The sequence below is a fragment of the Nesoenas mayeri genome (assembly GCF_963082525.1).
Source record: "Nesoenas mayeri genome assembly, chromosome: 23".
Taxonomy (NCBI): domain Eukaryota; kingdom Metazoa; phylum Chordata; class Aves; order Columbiformes; family Columbidae; genus Nesoenas; species Nesoenas mayeri.
Genome location: NC_137574.1, coordinates 4558869 through 4572902, shown reverse-complemented (window position 1 = coordinate 4572902; position 14034 = coordinate 4558869). Strand labels below are relative to the sequence as shown.

Sequence of the window (14034 nt, the reverse complement as noted above, 5' to 3'; positions counted from 1 at the left end):
TTAGCTCAGCAAAAGCCCCCTTGCACCTCTTGATCACACTCAGCTCTGAAATTCATGAGGAACCTGATTCCCCTGCTGACGTGTCTCCTTCTTTGCTGTGACACAGCAGCGGTGCCTTGGACAAGGGGATGTCCCTGGGGATCCCTGCAAATCCACAGCAGGGACAATTCGGTTTGGGGTACTGCCAGCCCCAAAAAGCAGGGTCTGTGTTCCTGGGGGGCTGTGCCATGCATTGTCCAGCTCTCTTAACCCCTCTGTCCCCTTCCCCGCAGGGCTCTGCCGTCCCTCGCAGCACAAGCGACAATGAACAAGATGAAAAACTTCAAGCGGAGGTTTTCGCTCTCGGTTCCGCGGACGGAGACCATCGAGGAGTCGCTGACGGAGTTCACGGAGCAGTTCAACCAGCTCAACAACCGGAGGAATGAAGGTAAGGAGCCCCCCACCCGGGTCCCTACCGTGGTGCTGGGGCTGCTCAGGAGCATCTGGGGGAAGCAAACATCTCCATGCAGCCCCTCAACCTTTCGCTGGGCGAATGTCTTCATCTGTGTTGCTTTCCCCACCTTTCCAGCAGGGTTAATGACACCATGTCATTAAACCTGATCTGAAGAGAGATTTATATTTGCACAGGGAAAGCCTTAGAGGAGGGAAAGCTGTTTGCGCCAAACGGAGAGGAATGACACATCTGTGGTTACGGTAGAGTGTGGAAGTGTGAGTCTCCTGCCTGCCCAAAGGTGACAGTGGTGTTCGGGCCTGTTTGAGCTCTAGACTGACGCTTTCCTCGAGCCCAAGGGGCTTCTCGCTCTGTCCAGAGCAGCATTTGGACTTCGCTGACCCATCCTTTGCTCCCGGACCCACAGCCTTCTCTTGGGGTGCAGTTTTTGAGGTCCCAGGGAGATTCAGAGTTAACAGTTCCATGAGCTGAACAGGGCACATCCCTTGTGCGAGCAGAGCAGCTCACTGCAGGCTGGGGCAGGCTCTGCTGTCTCCAGCTATGGGTATATCGAGGCAGAGGCGACGCTCGGGGCGTCAGCCCGCGCAGATCGCGCCGAGGCGGCCGTGCACGGACAAGCAGGCAGAGCCGCTGGCGTTTGGAAACCTGATCAAGTCAGACTTGACTCATCCAGAGGTGAATTCGCTGCTGTGGGTTGCAAGGCTGAGCTGCTCCTGGCGATCACATCGTGCCTCCTGCCAAAACAACTGGCTTTGCCACAGGCCAGCCCATTCATGTGTGGGTGCCCTCGGCTCCCATCAGGTCACGTTCAGGCTCTTTTTTCCCCTCACCCTGCAGCCACAATTGCTGGAAACTTTTGCTGCAAGCGGGGGCTGAGGCCGTGATGTAATTGCCTGGCACTCGCGTCTGCCCCAGCAGGGATGGACTATCTCTGTGCCAGCGAACCTGCTTGAAAGAAGAGATGCGGTAACCTAATTTAGAGCTGGCTTTCCTCACTCCTGCACCTCCTGATGCTCTTCTTTATCCCCCGAGACGCCCAGGCTGCCCTCAACAGCATCCTTCCCAGCTCCCCTCCACACACACCTCCCCTCGCACCCTACCAAGCAGCGAGGGCTATAATTAGACTTGAGCCCTTAATTAGATGGGCAGAAGCCGTGGGGATAAAATGGTGCGAGGCTACGGAAGTCCTGAGCGCTGCCAGCTGCTCCTGCTGCTGTTTTCCTTGGGGGACCCCTGCTCTGGGATGGCTGAGCCCGAGCTCGTTATCTCTGCCGTGCACACCGAGGCTTTGTCGGAGAGGCGATTTCCCTGTTCTTCTGCTTTAACGAAGCTTCGGTCACGGTTCCTTTGCCCTTGAATGGCAAAGCCGTGCAGGCAGAATCTGCCTATCCCCCCATCCCGGATTTTGATGTCGCTTCTGAGAGAGCCGGGAAAGAATAAGAGCGAAAACACACCACCCCGAGCCTGCGCCCTCCTGCCCGAGATCTCTTGGTGAAGTTTCCCTTGGGGATTGTAAACAACTCCAAGAAGTCACCTCCACGGTGCCCTTAATCTCCGTCTCCCGCAGGCTGCGGCGGTTGTTTATGAAGAGCCCTGACAGCCACGTTTGTCTGAGGCATCTCTTGGTTTCCTAAGCCCCTCCTGGCATTTTGGGAGCTCTTTGCGGGGGCTCAGCAGGGGAAGCTGGAGGAGTCGGTACCAGGGGGGTCCGAGCCCCAGCACCACGGGGTGAGGACTCATTCAGGCACCGTGTGCGAGTGGGACACTGCAGATGGGGGACTGGATCGTTTTGGTGGTGCTGGAGGGCATGCAAAAATGGTTTGAAGTGCACATTGCTCTTTGGCAAGGTTTGGTGGCGAGGTTTGGAGCTGGTCTGAGAGGGCTGTGACTTTGGGGAAGCAGCAGTTCTCTCTGAAGCGCTGAACTGCTCCCTTTTCCAGATGGAGAAATCGAGGTGCAAAGAGGCAAAACGTCTTTGCTACCATCGTGCAGAAAACTGGTAGCAGAGCCGTGGCACCCGCTCTTGTGCTGCTTCTCTTGCCACGAAACAGGGAAAAGCTTCGCTTCAGGTCATACCTTCCTTGCTCAGGATCTCTGGACGTGCCCCTGGGCTGTCTGTGCCTGCAGGGATCTTTCCAAGGATCCATCCAGGGATCTTTTCTCTCCCAGTAAGCAGATGACCCACGACAGCTCAGGCACCTGATCCCTCTGTGCTAATCACAGCAGAGATCAGCACATCACTTTTGTCTGTCATCACCTCGCGCAGCTCCTCAGGGAACTGCTCGCAGTTGTTGTTTTTCCTCCAGCATCAGAAATCGCAGGTTATCAGCGTTCACAGGTCGGGGCAGCCTGAAAATCCTGCGCTTTGGCGGCTGTGAGTGCCCCTGCCTGTCCTTGGGGACGGGGGGGGTGCGGAGCCCAGGCAACCTGTTCATGAGATGCTCCAAAAGCACATGCAGAGCTGCTCCAAGTCTGGCAGCGGGACGAGTTGTGGCTTTCTTGGGGGTGGAAACCCGGTTTGGTGGGAAATCCCCAGCTCCGTCCTCTCCATCCCGTAATTCTCATGACTTCACTCGCAGAGGCTGATAGAATGAGGCTGGAGAGAAGCAGAGCTGGCAAGTGGAAAAGCAAACAGCTTTCCAGCCCAGACACATCCCGTCGTGAGCAATGTCACCTTGATGGAGTGTGACAATGCAGAGAGGCCTGTGCCTGGGGCTGATGAAGCAGAACCTTCTCCATGGTCTCTCTCCTTTCTTCATGACCTTCCCCAGTCACACATTCCTCTCCATATTCCAGATTTTCAGAGCTGTCAGGTCTTGGTGGCTCCTGTTTGCTTTGGGAAGAGCTGGTGCCATCCAGCAATAGCTCCTGTCTATGCCAAGGCTTTGCCCCAAGAAACCTTGCCCGGTCTGTCCTCCGAGGACAAATATTGTCCATATTCGGGTTGTGAAGCCACGTAACTCCCAGTTTGCAATGGTGTAAAGCAGAGACACATCTGGCCTTTGGAGTGCAAGGCCATGAAGAAGCGATGAGGAGGAGGAGGAAGGAGGATGAATAATGCAAGGTCTGAGTGCAGCCCTTCCGCATGAGTGTAACAGAGCTTGGAGAGGAGAGTTCACACTTAGCAAAGTAATTAAAAGTTATAAGTCGGGCAAGCAGGGAAAGGTTCTGGCCCCTTTCCTTGGGAGATCAAAGCTTGTTTTGGCAGAGGCAGCGTTTAAATATATTTATCAAAAAAAGGCGGGAGGCTCGTCAAAGGCAGCCGCCGTGTCTGCGGTCTCGCCTTAATTTGCTTTGATATCCCATGCAGCCTCATTATTTGCGGAGTGTCAGGGCGCACCGTAATCCACATGAAATGCCGAGCAGAAGCAAACAGGTTTGCACACCCACAGCTTCACGTCTCCTCCCGTGAGCACCCAGAAGGTTCCCCAAGCCCAGGGGCAACCTGCAGGACCGGGTGTCCCCGGGTGCTGTGGGCACCTCGCGGTGATGCAGGATGGTCCGTGCTGGCCCCACGGCAGCTAAAACCCCTTTCCCCTCATCTCTGCAAGTCTTCTCTATTTTCACATGCTTTTCCCATCCTTTGGCAGTTCACCTTTCGCCGATCCCACTCCCTTTGTGTGTGCTGGAGGGTCCAGGTTATCATCTTACCTCTGGCTTTACATCTGATGCTCCTGGAGATGAGGAGAGGTTGGTGTGCTGGTGGTTCAGAGAGAGAGCGCTGCAGGTTTGCACCTTGCATCTTTTCCCACGTCTTTGGGCTCATTTACCTATGGGAACCAGCACAAATTCGCCCAAACAATCATTTAAAGTGGATTAGTTAAACTCCATTCAAGTCAGGTTTAAAATGGCCTTTATTTCTTTTGTTCCCTCCAGATCATTTGCTTAGGAAGTGAACAAGTTAAAAAAGATTTGATGCAGTTTAATTGCTCCACATTGATTTCATACCTGTGGTTCATTCAGGGTGAGTTTCCTAACTGTTCCTGCATGGAAAGGGACAGGGACCAGAGTCCTGCAGCGGTCCTGGGAAAAAAGGTGACGCTGTGCCTTTTTCTTGCCTATCTGCCCAAAAGCTCCTGGCGCTGTTTCAGATGCCCCCGCGCCCAGTGTCATGGGCTGAGCCCCTCCCTTGAGTGGAGGACACCCCTAAGATTGCGGGTCCCCCATTCCCCTAGCGACCGCAGCACAAAACCACATCTTTTCCCAGGTCACTTGCCCATCACTTCTCATCCATCAGATGAGCAACATGCAGCCAGGTCCCAGCCCTGCTCCCCCCGACAGCAATGAGATCATCGCTGGCTGCGCTGAAAGCTGCGCTGGGAATTGTCTCTGTGCAGCTCGCGGAAAGAGCTTGAGGACTTGGGTGGCTCAGTTTGGAGCATCTCAGGTCCTCCCCGGGGGTTTTCCCTGCTGCGATGTTTCTCCTGGCTCTGGGGACATAACTGCAGCACCAGAGGACATCGGCGCTTTGTGGCAGGACCGGGAGGTCTGCCTGACTTGGGGGGTGCTGCAAAGTTTAGACAAGAGGAAAGAGAACACTATGGCCACCGGGAAGGAGAGAAAGCGGTTGTCCCCTGCTTGGCCACATGCCTTTACAGAGGGAGATGCATCCCTCCCTTGGGGAGGTGGTGCTGCTGCATCCCAGCACAGCCAGTTAGCGCTGCCTCCTGTATCCCAGCACAGCCAGTTAGCGCTGCCTCCTGCATCCCAGTACACCCAGTTAGTGCCGCCTCCTGCATCCCAGCACAGCCAGTTAGCGCTGCCACCTGCATCCCAGCACACCCAGTTAGTGCCGCCTCCTGCATCCCAGCACACCCAGTTAGCGCTGCCTCCTGCATCCCAGTATGCCCAGTTAGCGCTGCCTCCTGCATCCCAGCACACCTAGTTAGCGCTGCTTCCTGCATCCCAGCACACCCAGTTAGCGCTGCCTCCTGCATCCCAGCACACCCAGTTAGCGCTGCCTCCTGCATCCCAGTATGCCCAGTTAGCGCTGCCTCCTGCATCCCAGCACACCCAGTTAGCGCTGCTTCCTGCATCCCAGCACACCCAGTTAGCACTGCTTCCTGCATCCCAGCACACCCAGTTAGCACTGCCTCCTGCATCCCAGCACACCCAGTTAGCACTGCCACCTGCATCCCAGCACACCCAGTTAGCACTGCTTCCTGCATCCCAGCACACCCAGTTAGCACTGCCACCTGCATCCCAGCACACCCAGTTAGTGCTGCCACCTTCTGAACAGCCCCTGGGGAGCAGCATCTTTGTGAACCTGGGGGGTCCCCTTTGCTGGGCTCTGGGTGACCTGCCTTGCACTCAGGAGCATTTTGCTGTGTCTGAGTCTGTGTGCCAGAGTATCCCCAGCAACCAGCTGTTAATTACGGAGTGAGGAGATTTAAGTGCAAGCCTCAAACTGGAGACCAGAGGGAGCTCAATGGCTTATTTTGTTCTGATTTCTTGCTCCTTTCAGGTTTGCTTGGGCTCACTGAGGCTTCACACCCAGGGTCCCGAGAGAAGAATTATTTTTCTGAGCTGCTTTGGTTTTCAAGAGAGCTTTTGTGCTTCTCAGGTCTGTGTGTCTGGCTGAATGCAACAGGCTGGGGCAGGAAAGCCTGGAGTGTTTTGTTTTGCAATACGTGACTCCGCAGCCTTTAATCCCAAACATCTGCTGAGAAACGGTCACATCCTTAGAGAAAAATACCCTGGTGTCTGTTGGTTTTGGCGATTCCTGCAGCAGATTAGGTACGTGTGCTTGTAAACTCCCCCGAAGCAGGGTTTTCTTTCTGTTTTGTTGTTGCACACACCTCACATGGAGGGATCCGGAGCCACGCTCAGGCACGTCGGTGTTCCTAAAGTACAAATTGTGTTTTGTCTAGTGTGACGTTAGTTGAAGATAAGGCTGGGAAGTTAAGATGAATACTCACCTGTGCAAAACCCCGTGCAAAAGTCTGGAGCAAAAAGCAGGTATTTTCTTTGCCTCCTGGATGAAGAGGAGGAAGAAGACTTTCCTATGGCCCCAGAGCATCTCTGGACCTCCCTGTCTTGCTCTCATTCTCTTTTCTCCAAAGCCTTGGGCCTTGGCACTTCTGCTGCCCACTCCAGCAGCTCCTTCTCCTTTCTCTTTGTCCTCAGACCTGGCTCAAGGGCACCTGCAGCTGGGCCACCTGGGCAGGGACTTCCGAGCAGACGGCAGCCCCGTGTCCCCCTCCGAGGCGGAGGGACAGTCCCCCATGGCCGTGCGCTACCGCAACAACAACCAGCGCCGCTTCTCCATGGAGGTGAGTACCTGCGGCGGGCCGGGGCGGGCAGAGAGGACGCGGTGAGTTGGCGTTGTCACCTGCCTGCTGGCTGGAAGAGCCGCCGGTTGATTTGTGGGGGCCTGACAGTCTCGGCCATGAGCCCTGCTGTCCTCTTGGGAATATTCGTGGTACCTGACAAAGCCCAGTGCACATCCCCGTGCACACACATGCGCGCACACCTTCCTTTTTCCTTTGACTAAGGATCCCATGGTTGCTGCACCCGTTGCTTCGGCGTTAACGCCGGCTCTGGTTAGAGAGCACTTCCCCTTAAATGCCTCTGCACAGACCTCCTTTCATCAGATGCGTTCGTCACCCTCTCCACAGGATGTCAGCAAGCGGCTCTCCCTGCCCATGGACATCCGCCTGCCCCCCGAGTTCTTGCAGAAGCTGCAGATGGAGAGCCCGGAGTTCCCCAAGCCCCTCAGCAGGATGTCCCGACGGGCTTCCCTCGTAAGTCTGGTTGTGCAGAGCGAGCAGTGCCAGCTACAGCGTCTGGCTTCACACACACAGTTCGAAGCCAGCAGGTTCCAGTATAAGCTGGGAAAGACCTGTTGGAGAGCAGTGTAGGGGAAAGGGAGCTGGGGGTCCTGGGGACAGCAGGGTGACCATGAGCCAGCACTGGGCCCTTGTGGCCAGGAAGCCAATGGGACCTGGGGTGGGTTAGAAGGGGGTGGTCAGTAGGTCAGAGAGGTTCTCCTGCCCCTCTGCTCTGCCCTGGGGAGACCACACCTGGAATCTTGTGTCCAGTTGTGGCCCCTCAGTTCCAGCAGGACAGGGAACTGCTGCAGAGAGTCCAGCGCAGCCACCAAGATGCTGCAGGGAGTGGAGCATCTCCCGTGTGAGGAAAGGCTGAGGGAGCTGGGGCTCTGGAGCTGGACAAGAGGACACTGAGGGGGGACTCATTCATGGAGATCAATATGGAAAGGGGCAGTGTCAGGAGGATGGAGCCAGGCTCTGCTGGTGACAACCAGTGACAGGACAAGGGGCAATGGGTGCAAACTGGAACACAGGAGGTTCCACTGAAATCTGAGAAGAAACTTGTTCCTGGTGAGAGTGTCAGAGCCTGGCCCAGGCTGCCCAGGGGGGTTGTGGAGTCTCCTTCTGTGCAGACATTCCAACCCGCCTGGACACCTTCCTGTGTAACCTCATCTGGGTGTTCCTGCTCCATGGGGGGATTGCACTGGATGAGCTTTCCAGGGCCCTTCCAACCCCTGACACTCTGGGATTCTGTGACTCTGTGATTGTCACCCACCCACGCGGTCCTGCCCTGCTGTGCCAGCTCCCTTTTACCTCCTGTGTGTCATTGAGAGACGCACACACATCCCTGCCAATGCAAATCCCTTTCTGCACACACACACATGTGCATATTGTCCCCGTGTCACTCCTACACATGCAGATCCACATCCTGCCCAGCAAATCCCCAGCCCTGCACATTCCTTCACTCACCTCTGCACATGCCTGCCTTTCCTTTCCACCTGGCTCCTTTCAAAGGGGAGGAGGTGGGAAACCTCCTGCGGTTTAGCAAGTGCTGGGGCTTCTGCTAGTTGAAATGCAAATGCCGATAAATAATGAATTAGCTTTTGCATCAGTGTTGGCATTTCAGTTACTTTCCTGCAGAGCATCAGCATATGTGGGAGGAAGAAGCCGGTGCCCTGATTACAAATGTACAAGCGTGTGTCCTGCTGCCCGGGAGCGCTCGGAGCTGTACAGACACGGCAGCGAGGGCTCAGCAGGCGTCTTCAGATCTGGCATTCAGGGAAGGGAGGAGAAAGGGAGAGCTCGCATTTACCTGCCTGTTCCGTCTAATCAATAAAATAGACACAGCCAGAGCAATGCGCTGTTAATATTCATGGTTTCCGCCATGAATAAGACATGCAAAACTGGCAGGATGGCTCCGGGGGGTTGTACAGCACCTCCAATTGCAGCAGCCACTTCATTTCCCTGCTCAGGACACATCTGTTCGCAGGGGATGCAGAAGGTTTGGGGAAGCCAAGACGGAGTAAAAACATGCTATGTTCTCCTGGGATTTGCTGGTCCAAATCCAGCCTGTGTGAGCAAAAACCCAGCTTTCCCTCCACACAGCCCATGTGCCAAGGGAGGATTAGATTGGATATTAGGAAAAAATTCTTCCTGGAAAGGTGTGTTGGGCATTGGAACAGGCTGCCCAGGGCAGTGCTGGAGTCACCATCCTGGAGGGTTTAAAAGGCGTTTAGACGAGGTTCTCAGGGACATGGGTTAGTGCTAGAGTTGGGTTATGGTTGGACTCAATGATCCTGAGGGTCTCTTCCAGCTGAAATGATCCTATGATTGTATGTGCTTGCTGATTGACAGCTGTCCATCCAGCTCCATCTGCTACTGTGAGGTTTGGGGGGTCCTTGAGCTGGGCTGGAGTCAGAGCTGCTGCTCTGGGACTGCACTAATGCAAACATTATTTTTTGGGTGAATGACCCTTGTTTAGTATTTAAGCTTCAGTAGCGCCAGTTTGGCCTGGGCTCTGGGTGCTGTTGTGTTGGGAACCTGGCACACAGGTAATCCAGACTGACCAAGGAGGTGTTTCTGTCCCCACAGAACACTGCAGTGTCAGGGCTCTGCTAGGAGGGACACCAAAATCCCTGCCTTGCAGTGGTTGCCCTTCTTTGACTGGGTACACGAGAGCAGGTCTTGGCAACACGTTAAAGAGTTAACTGTTCCAAATGGGAAAATGTCCCTTTCACACTTGATTTGATCAGAACTCAGAGAAATGAACGGAGTCGCAGTGAAGACCAGGACATAGAAATCACTCAAGAAAAGGGCTGGGTGTCAGTTGCTGCATGCAAACACCTGCTGTGATTGATCTGCCCCCAAAGCTGCGACTGTCCGCTGGCCTTGACCTTCCCCCCAGGACCTGAAGCCATTCCTGACCTACCCAGTGATGTTTTCCATTCTCTTTTACAGTCAGATATTGGGTTCGGGAAGCTGGAAACTTATGTTAAACTGGATAAACTGGGAGAGGTGAGTAGACTATGAAACCCCTGTAAGGGTTTAAGTTAGAAGTGCAAAGGGTAGGCTGTGGTCAAATTTCAATATATAGCAATTCTTAGACAGGTCTTTCTGTAGACTTCAGACTTGGCCTTTTAGCTGTAAATTATCCATCCTCCAAAAGTTATGGAGTGTATCAGTGTTGTGCCACCCTGATAAATGGGCTGTGCAGCTTGTGTTTCTCTCTCCCCCAGGGCACTTATGCCACTGTATTCAAGGGACGCAGCAAACTGACCGAAAACCTCGTTGCCCTGAAGGAGATCCGCCTGGAGCATGAGGAAGGGGCACCTTGCACGGCCATACGGGAAGGTGAGGACGGGGGGCTTTTCCCATCACAGCCCTCACAGGCAATGCCAGGTCACAGCACATTTGGGATGGGTGATGCAGGTGGATATTTCTACCTTCATTCCCACCATCATTGAATATTAGGAATTTCTTTTGTCATGGAAAGGGCTGTTGGGCATTGGAACAGGCTGCCCAGGGCAGTGCTGGAGTCACCATCCCTGGAGGGGTTGAACAGACAGAGATGAGGGTCTCAGGTAGTGCCAGGGGTGGGGGAACGGTTGGACTCAATGATCCTGAGAGGCTTTTCCAACCCAAATGATTCTCCGAGGCCACGCAGCTCCTGCTGCCCCAACCTGCCACGTCCTCTCCTTGCAGTGTCACTGCTGAAGAACCTGAAACACGCCAACATCGTGACCCTGCACGACATCATCCACACCGAGCGCTCCTCACCCTCGTCTTCGAGTACCTGGTGGGTCTGGGGGGGCTCCCTGTGGGAACGGGGGGATGGTGAGTGATGGGGTCCGAGGTAAGGAGAGGCTGATGGCTGCTTCCCCTTGCAGGACAATGACCTCAAGCAATATCTGGATAACTGTGGGAACCTGATGAGCGTGCACAATGTGAAGGTGAGATGCCATGCTGCCTGGGACCCCACATTTGGAAGCTCCCCCTGAGCGCGGTCCAGGGCGTTGCAGGGTGGGTGAGGCTGAATGTTCCTTCTCTCTCCACTTCAGCCTTTTCACTCTTCTTTGACCTTTTTCAGCCTGTTCTGATGCTCCAGCAGCTTTTTTCAAGTCACTACCACCCTAAATAAAGTTACCGTGCATGGCAGAATTTGTTCATCCCCTTTTCTGGATTGCTGGTGGTGGGTCTGAACACTTGTCTATAGTGTGTCCCACCGCAGAGCAGCTTCCAGGAGTCTTTCCTGGCCATGAGTTTGAGAGCCCTTGGAGCAGACTCATTTTTGGTACCCGTGCCCCAGTGCTAGATGCAACCCCCTTCTCTCTGCCACAGATCTCATGTTCCAGCTGCTGCGTGGGCTGGCTTACTGTCACGGGAGAAAGATCCTGCACAGAGACCTCAAACCCCAGAACCTGCTCATCAATGAGAGAGGAGAGCTCAAGCTGGCTGATTTTGGTACGTGGGCCCTCTCTGGGGAAGATACAGCTTCGTGAGGAGGTGCAGCTCCTTGATGCCCATCCTTTCATCCTCAGGACTAGCCAGAGCCAAGTCCGTCCCTACAAAAACGTATTCCAATGAGGTGGTCACGCTGTGGTACCGGCCCCCTGACGTCCTGCTGGGATCTACCGAATATTCCACACCCATTGACATGTGTGAGTCACAGCTCTGAGCTTCCCAAGGTCTCAGGGGTGCTGGATCGGGTGTTTCCATCCATCTGCCAGGGCAGCACCATGTGTGCCCGTAGTGTTGGTTCACCAGAGGGTGGTGGGCTCTCCCAGAGCCTCAGGGTCTTTGGAGCACATTGTCCACAACCAAGAACAACTAGTTACTTGTAGCAGAAAAGGGACACGGCTCCTGGAGCATCTTTCCCTCTCCAGGAACCTCAGTCCTGGCCAAGGGGTGGTGGGGTGTTCTCCCCCACTAATCCCAGAGCTTCTACTGCTGCTTTAGGGGTGTCGGGTGCATCCACTACGAGATGGTCACCGGACGCCCCATGTTCCCCGGCTCCACGGTGAAAGAAGAGCTGCATTTGATCTTCAGGCTGCTGGGTGAGCGAGTCTTCTGCTGTCTCACAAATCCCACGCGAGGGCAGTGGCTGCCTGCGGGAGCAGGGACAGAGCCAGGCTGGGGACCCGCAGGGCGCAAAGCCTGGCATGGGCAGGGAGCAAAGCCTGGCGTGGGCAGGGAGCAAAGCCTGGCGTGGGCAGGCGTGGGCAGGCACTGCCTGCAGCCCCCTGCCAAGCTTGCCCTGTGGCACCAGATGAGGTTTAGATAAAATATTAGGAACAATTTCTTCCCCAAAGGGCTGTGGGGCATTGGAACAGGCTGCCCAGGGCAGTGCTGGAGTCACCATCCCTGGAGGGCTGGACAGATGGACATGAGGTTCTCAGGGACATGGGGCAGTGCCAGGGGGTGGGGGAATGGTTGGACTCAATGATCTCGAGGGTCTTTTCCAACCAAAATGATTCTGTGATTCTATGTGCAGGCGGGGAAATCCGTGCCCTGTCTCCCGGGCTGGACACTGGCACTCACGTGCGTCTGTTCTCTCTGCACCAAGTGAGCATGACGTGTTTCCCTCTCTTCCCCTCCCAGGAACCCCAACAGAAGAGACCTGGCCTGGAATAACATCCAATGAGGAGTTTAAGGCTTACAATTTCACGCAGTACAGAGCCCAGCCGTTAATAAATCACGCCCCAAGGTACCTCCTTGAGCAGGGACGCATGGTGAGCTTGTGCTGGTCCTAAAAGGGAGCCTGGGAAGGACCAGTTTACTTTCCTCCTTGTGGTGCTGGCAGTTTCTGAATGCACTGGAGGTCTCAGCCACCACTTGTCCCTTGCACTGACTATTGCAATGTCTCCTGCGTGCAATAATGCTCCATTTTTTCTTTCCTCCTTCTCTCAGGCTGGACTCAGAAGGCATTGACTTGCTGATGAACCTCCTTCTGGTGAGTAGTAGAGCAGGTGCAAAGGAGTTTGCTGAAATTAAGGTACTCTGGCTGCCTTCATGCTGATTTTGGAGCTGGGCAGGGCGGGAGCTGTGACTGTAGAATAAACCATGGCCCTACAGCTGTGGTCATATAGATGCTGTCCCAAACCACCTCCCTTTAAGGACGGCGAACCATCCTTCACCCTGTGTCCCCTCAGACACAAGGAAGGGGTCACAGCCCTGATGTGAGATGTAAGATGTGATATGGCCGGTGCACTCCCGTGGTCACCCAGCGTGTGCTGTCACTTGCGCACATGCAAACAGCGCTGGGAATTGCCTGCACAGCCCCACGGCATGCACGGGGTTTGGACACACGGCACATGAACTTGCTGGGGCACTGACACATGCACAGGTGTGCACTCACCTTTTCCGGGGCTCTGAGCCATCTCGCACATGTGTAATTGCCTTTCTGTGGGGTTTTGTGCAGTTTGAAGCCAAAGGCCGGATTTCGGCGGAGGCAGCCCTGCGGCACGCGTACTTCAAGAGCCTGGGAGAGAGGGTTCATCTCCTGCCCGACAGTAAGTGCACGTTGTCCTCTGGCCAGGGGGATGTGGAGCAAAGAGAGATGCTGCGCAGCCCCAGGGGGGTGGTTTGCAGCCAGGTCTCTTGAGATACCTCTTGTCTTTGCTCACTGGGAGGAGCTCCTGCAGCAGGGTGGGATGGGACCTTGGTGGCTGAAAGGGCAAGGAGCAGTTCAAGAAGAACAGGGAGCTGCTGGAGAGAGTCCAGCGCAGCCACCAAGATGCTGAAGGGAGTGGAGCATCTCCCGTGTGAGGAAAGGCTGAGGGAGCTGGGGCTCTGGAGCTGGACAAGAGGACACTGAGGTGACTCATTCATGGGCATCAATATGGAAAGGGGGAGTGTCAGGAGGATGGAGCCAGGCTCTTCTGGTGACAACCAGTGACAGGACAAGGGGCAATAGGTGCAAACTGGAACACAGGAGGTTCCACTTAAATGTGAGAAGAAACTTGTTCCCGGTGAGGGTGTCAGAGCCTGGCCCAGGCTGCCCAGGGGGTTGTGGAGTCTCCTTCTGTGCAGACATTCCAACCCGCCTGGACACCTTCCTGTGTAACCTCATCTGGGTGTTCCTGCTCCATGGGGGGATTGCACTGGATGAGCTTTCCAGGTCCCTTCCAACCCCTGACATTCTGTGACTCTGCGGGTAGGACAATGTGGAGCAGGAGCGTGAGAGAAAGGCGCTGCTGAGGTGCAGTGCTGCCCTCGGGCGCTGCCGTCCCTCCTGGTTTGCAGATCGCTCCAGCAGGACTGACCCTCCCTTTCCTCTCTGTCTAGATGTCTCCATCTTCTCCCTGAAGGAGATCC

At 55.1% G+C, this 14034-nt stretch overlaps 1 protein-coding gene across 1 annotated transcript; it reads left to right on the top strand.

The window, feature by feature from the left end:
* Positions 1 to 303: 303 nt before the first annotated feature.
* CDK18 (cyclin dependent kinase 18) lies at positions 304 to 14033 on the top strand (the record flags this gene model as incomplete). The annotated part of the gene is given in 16 exon segments (XM_080358221.1): positions 304 to 427; positions 6578 to 6723; positions 7069 to 7194; positions 9679 to 9735; positions 9957 to 10071; positions 10423 to 10488; positions 10491 to 10516; positions 10608 to 10670; position 11059; positions 11062 to 11181; positions 11259 to 11376; positions 11677 to 11774; positions 12319 to 12424; positions 12628 to 12670; positions 13139 to 13229; positions 14005 to 14033. Coding segments are annotated over 16 exon segments (1329 nt in total), but the record flags the coding sequence as incomplete, so codon positions are not given.
* Position 14034: the final 1 nt, after the last annotated feature.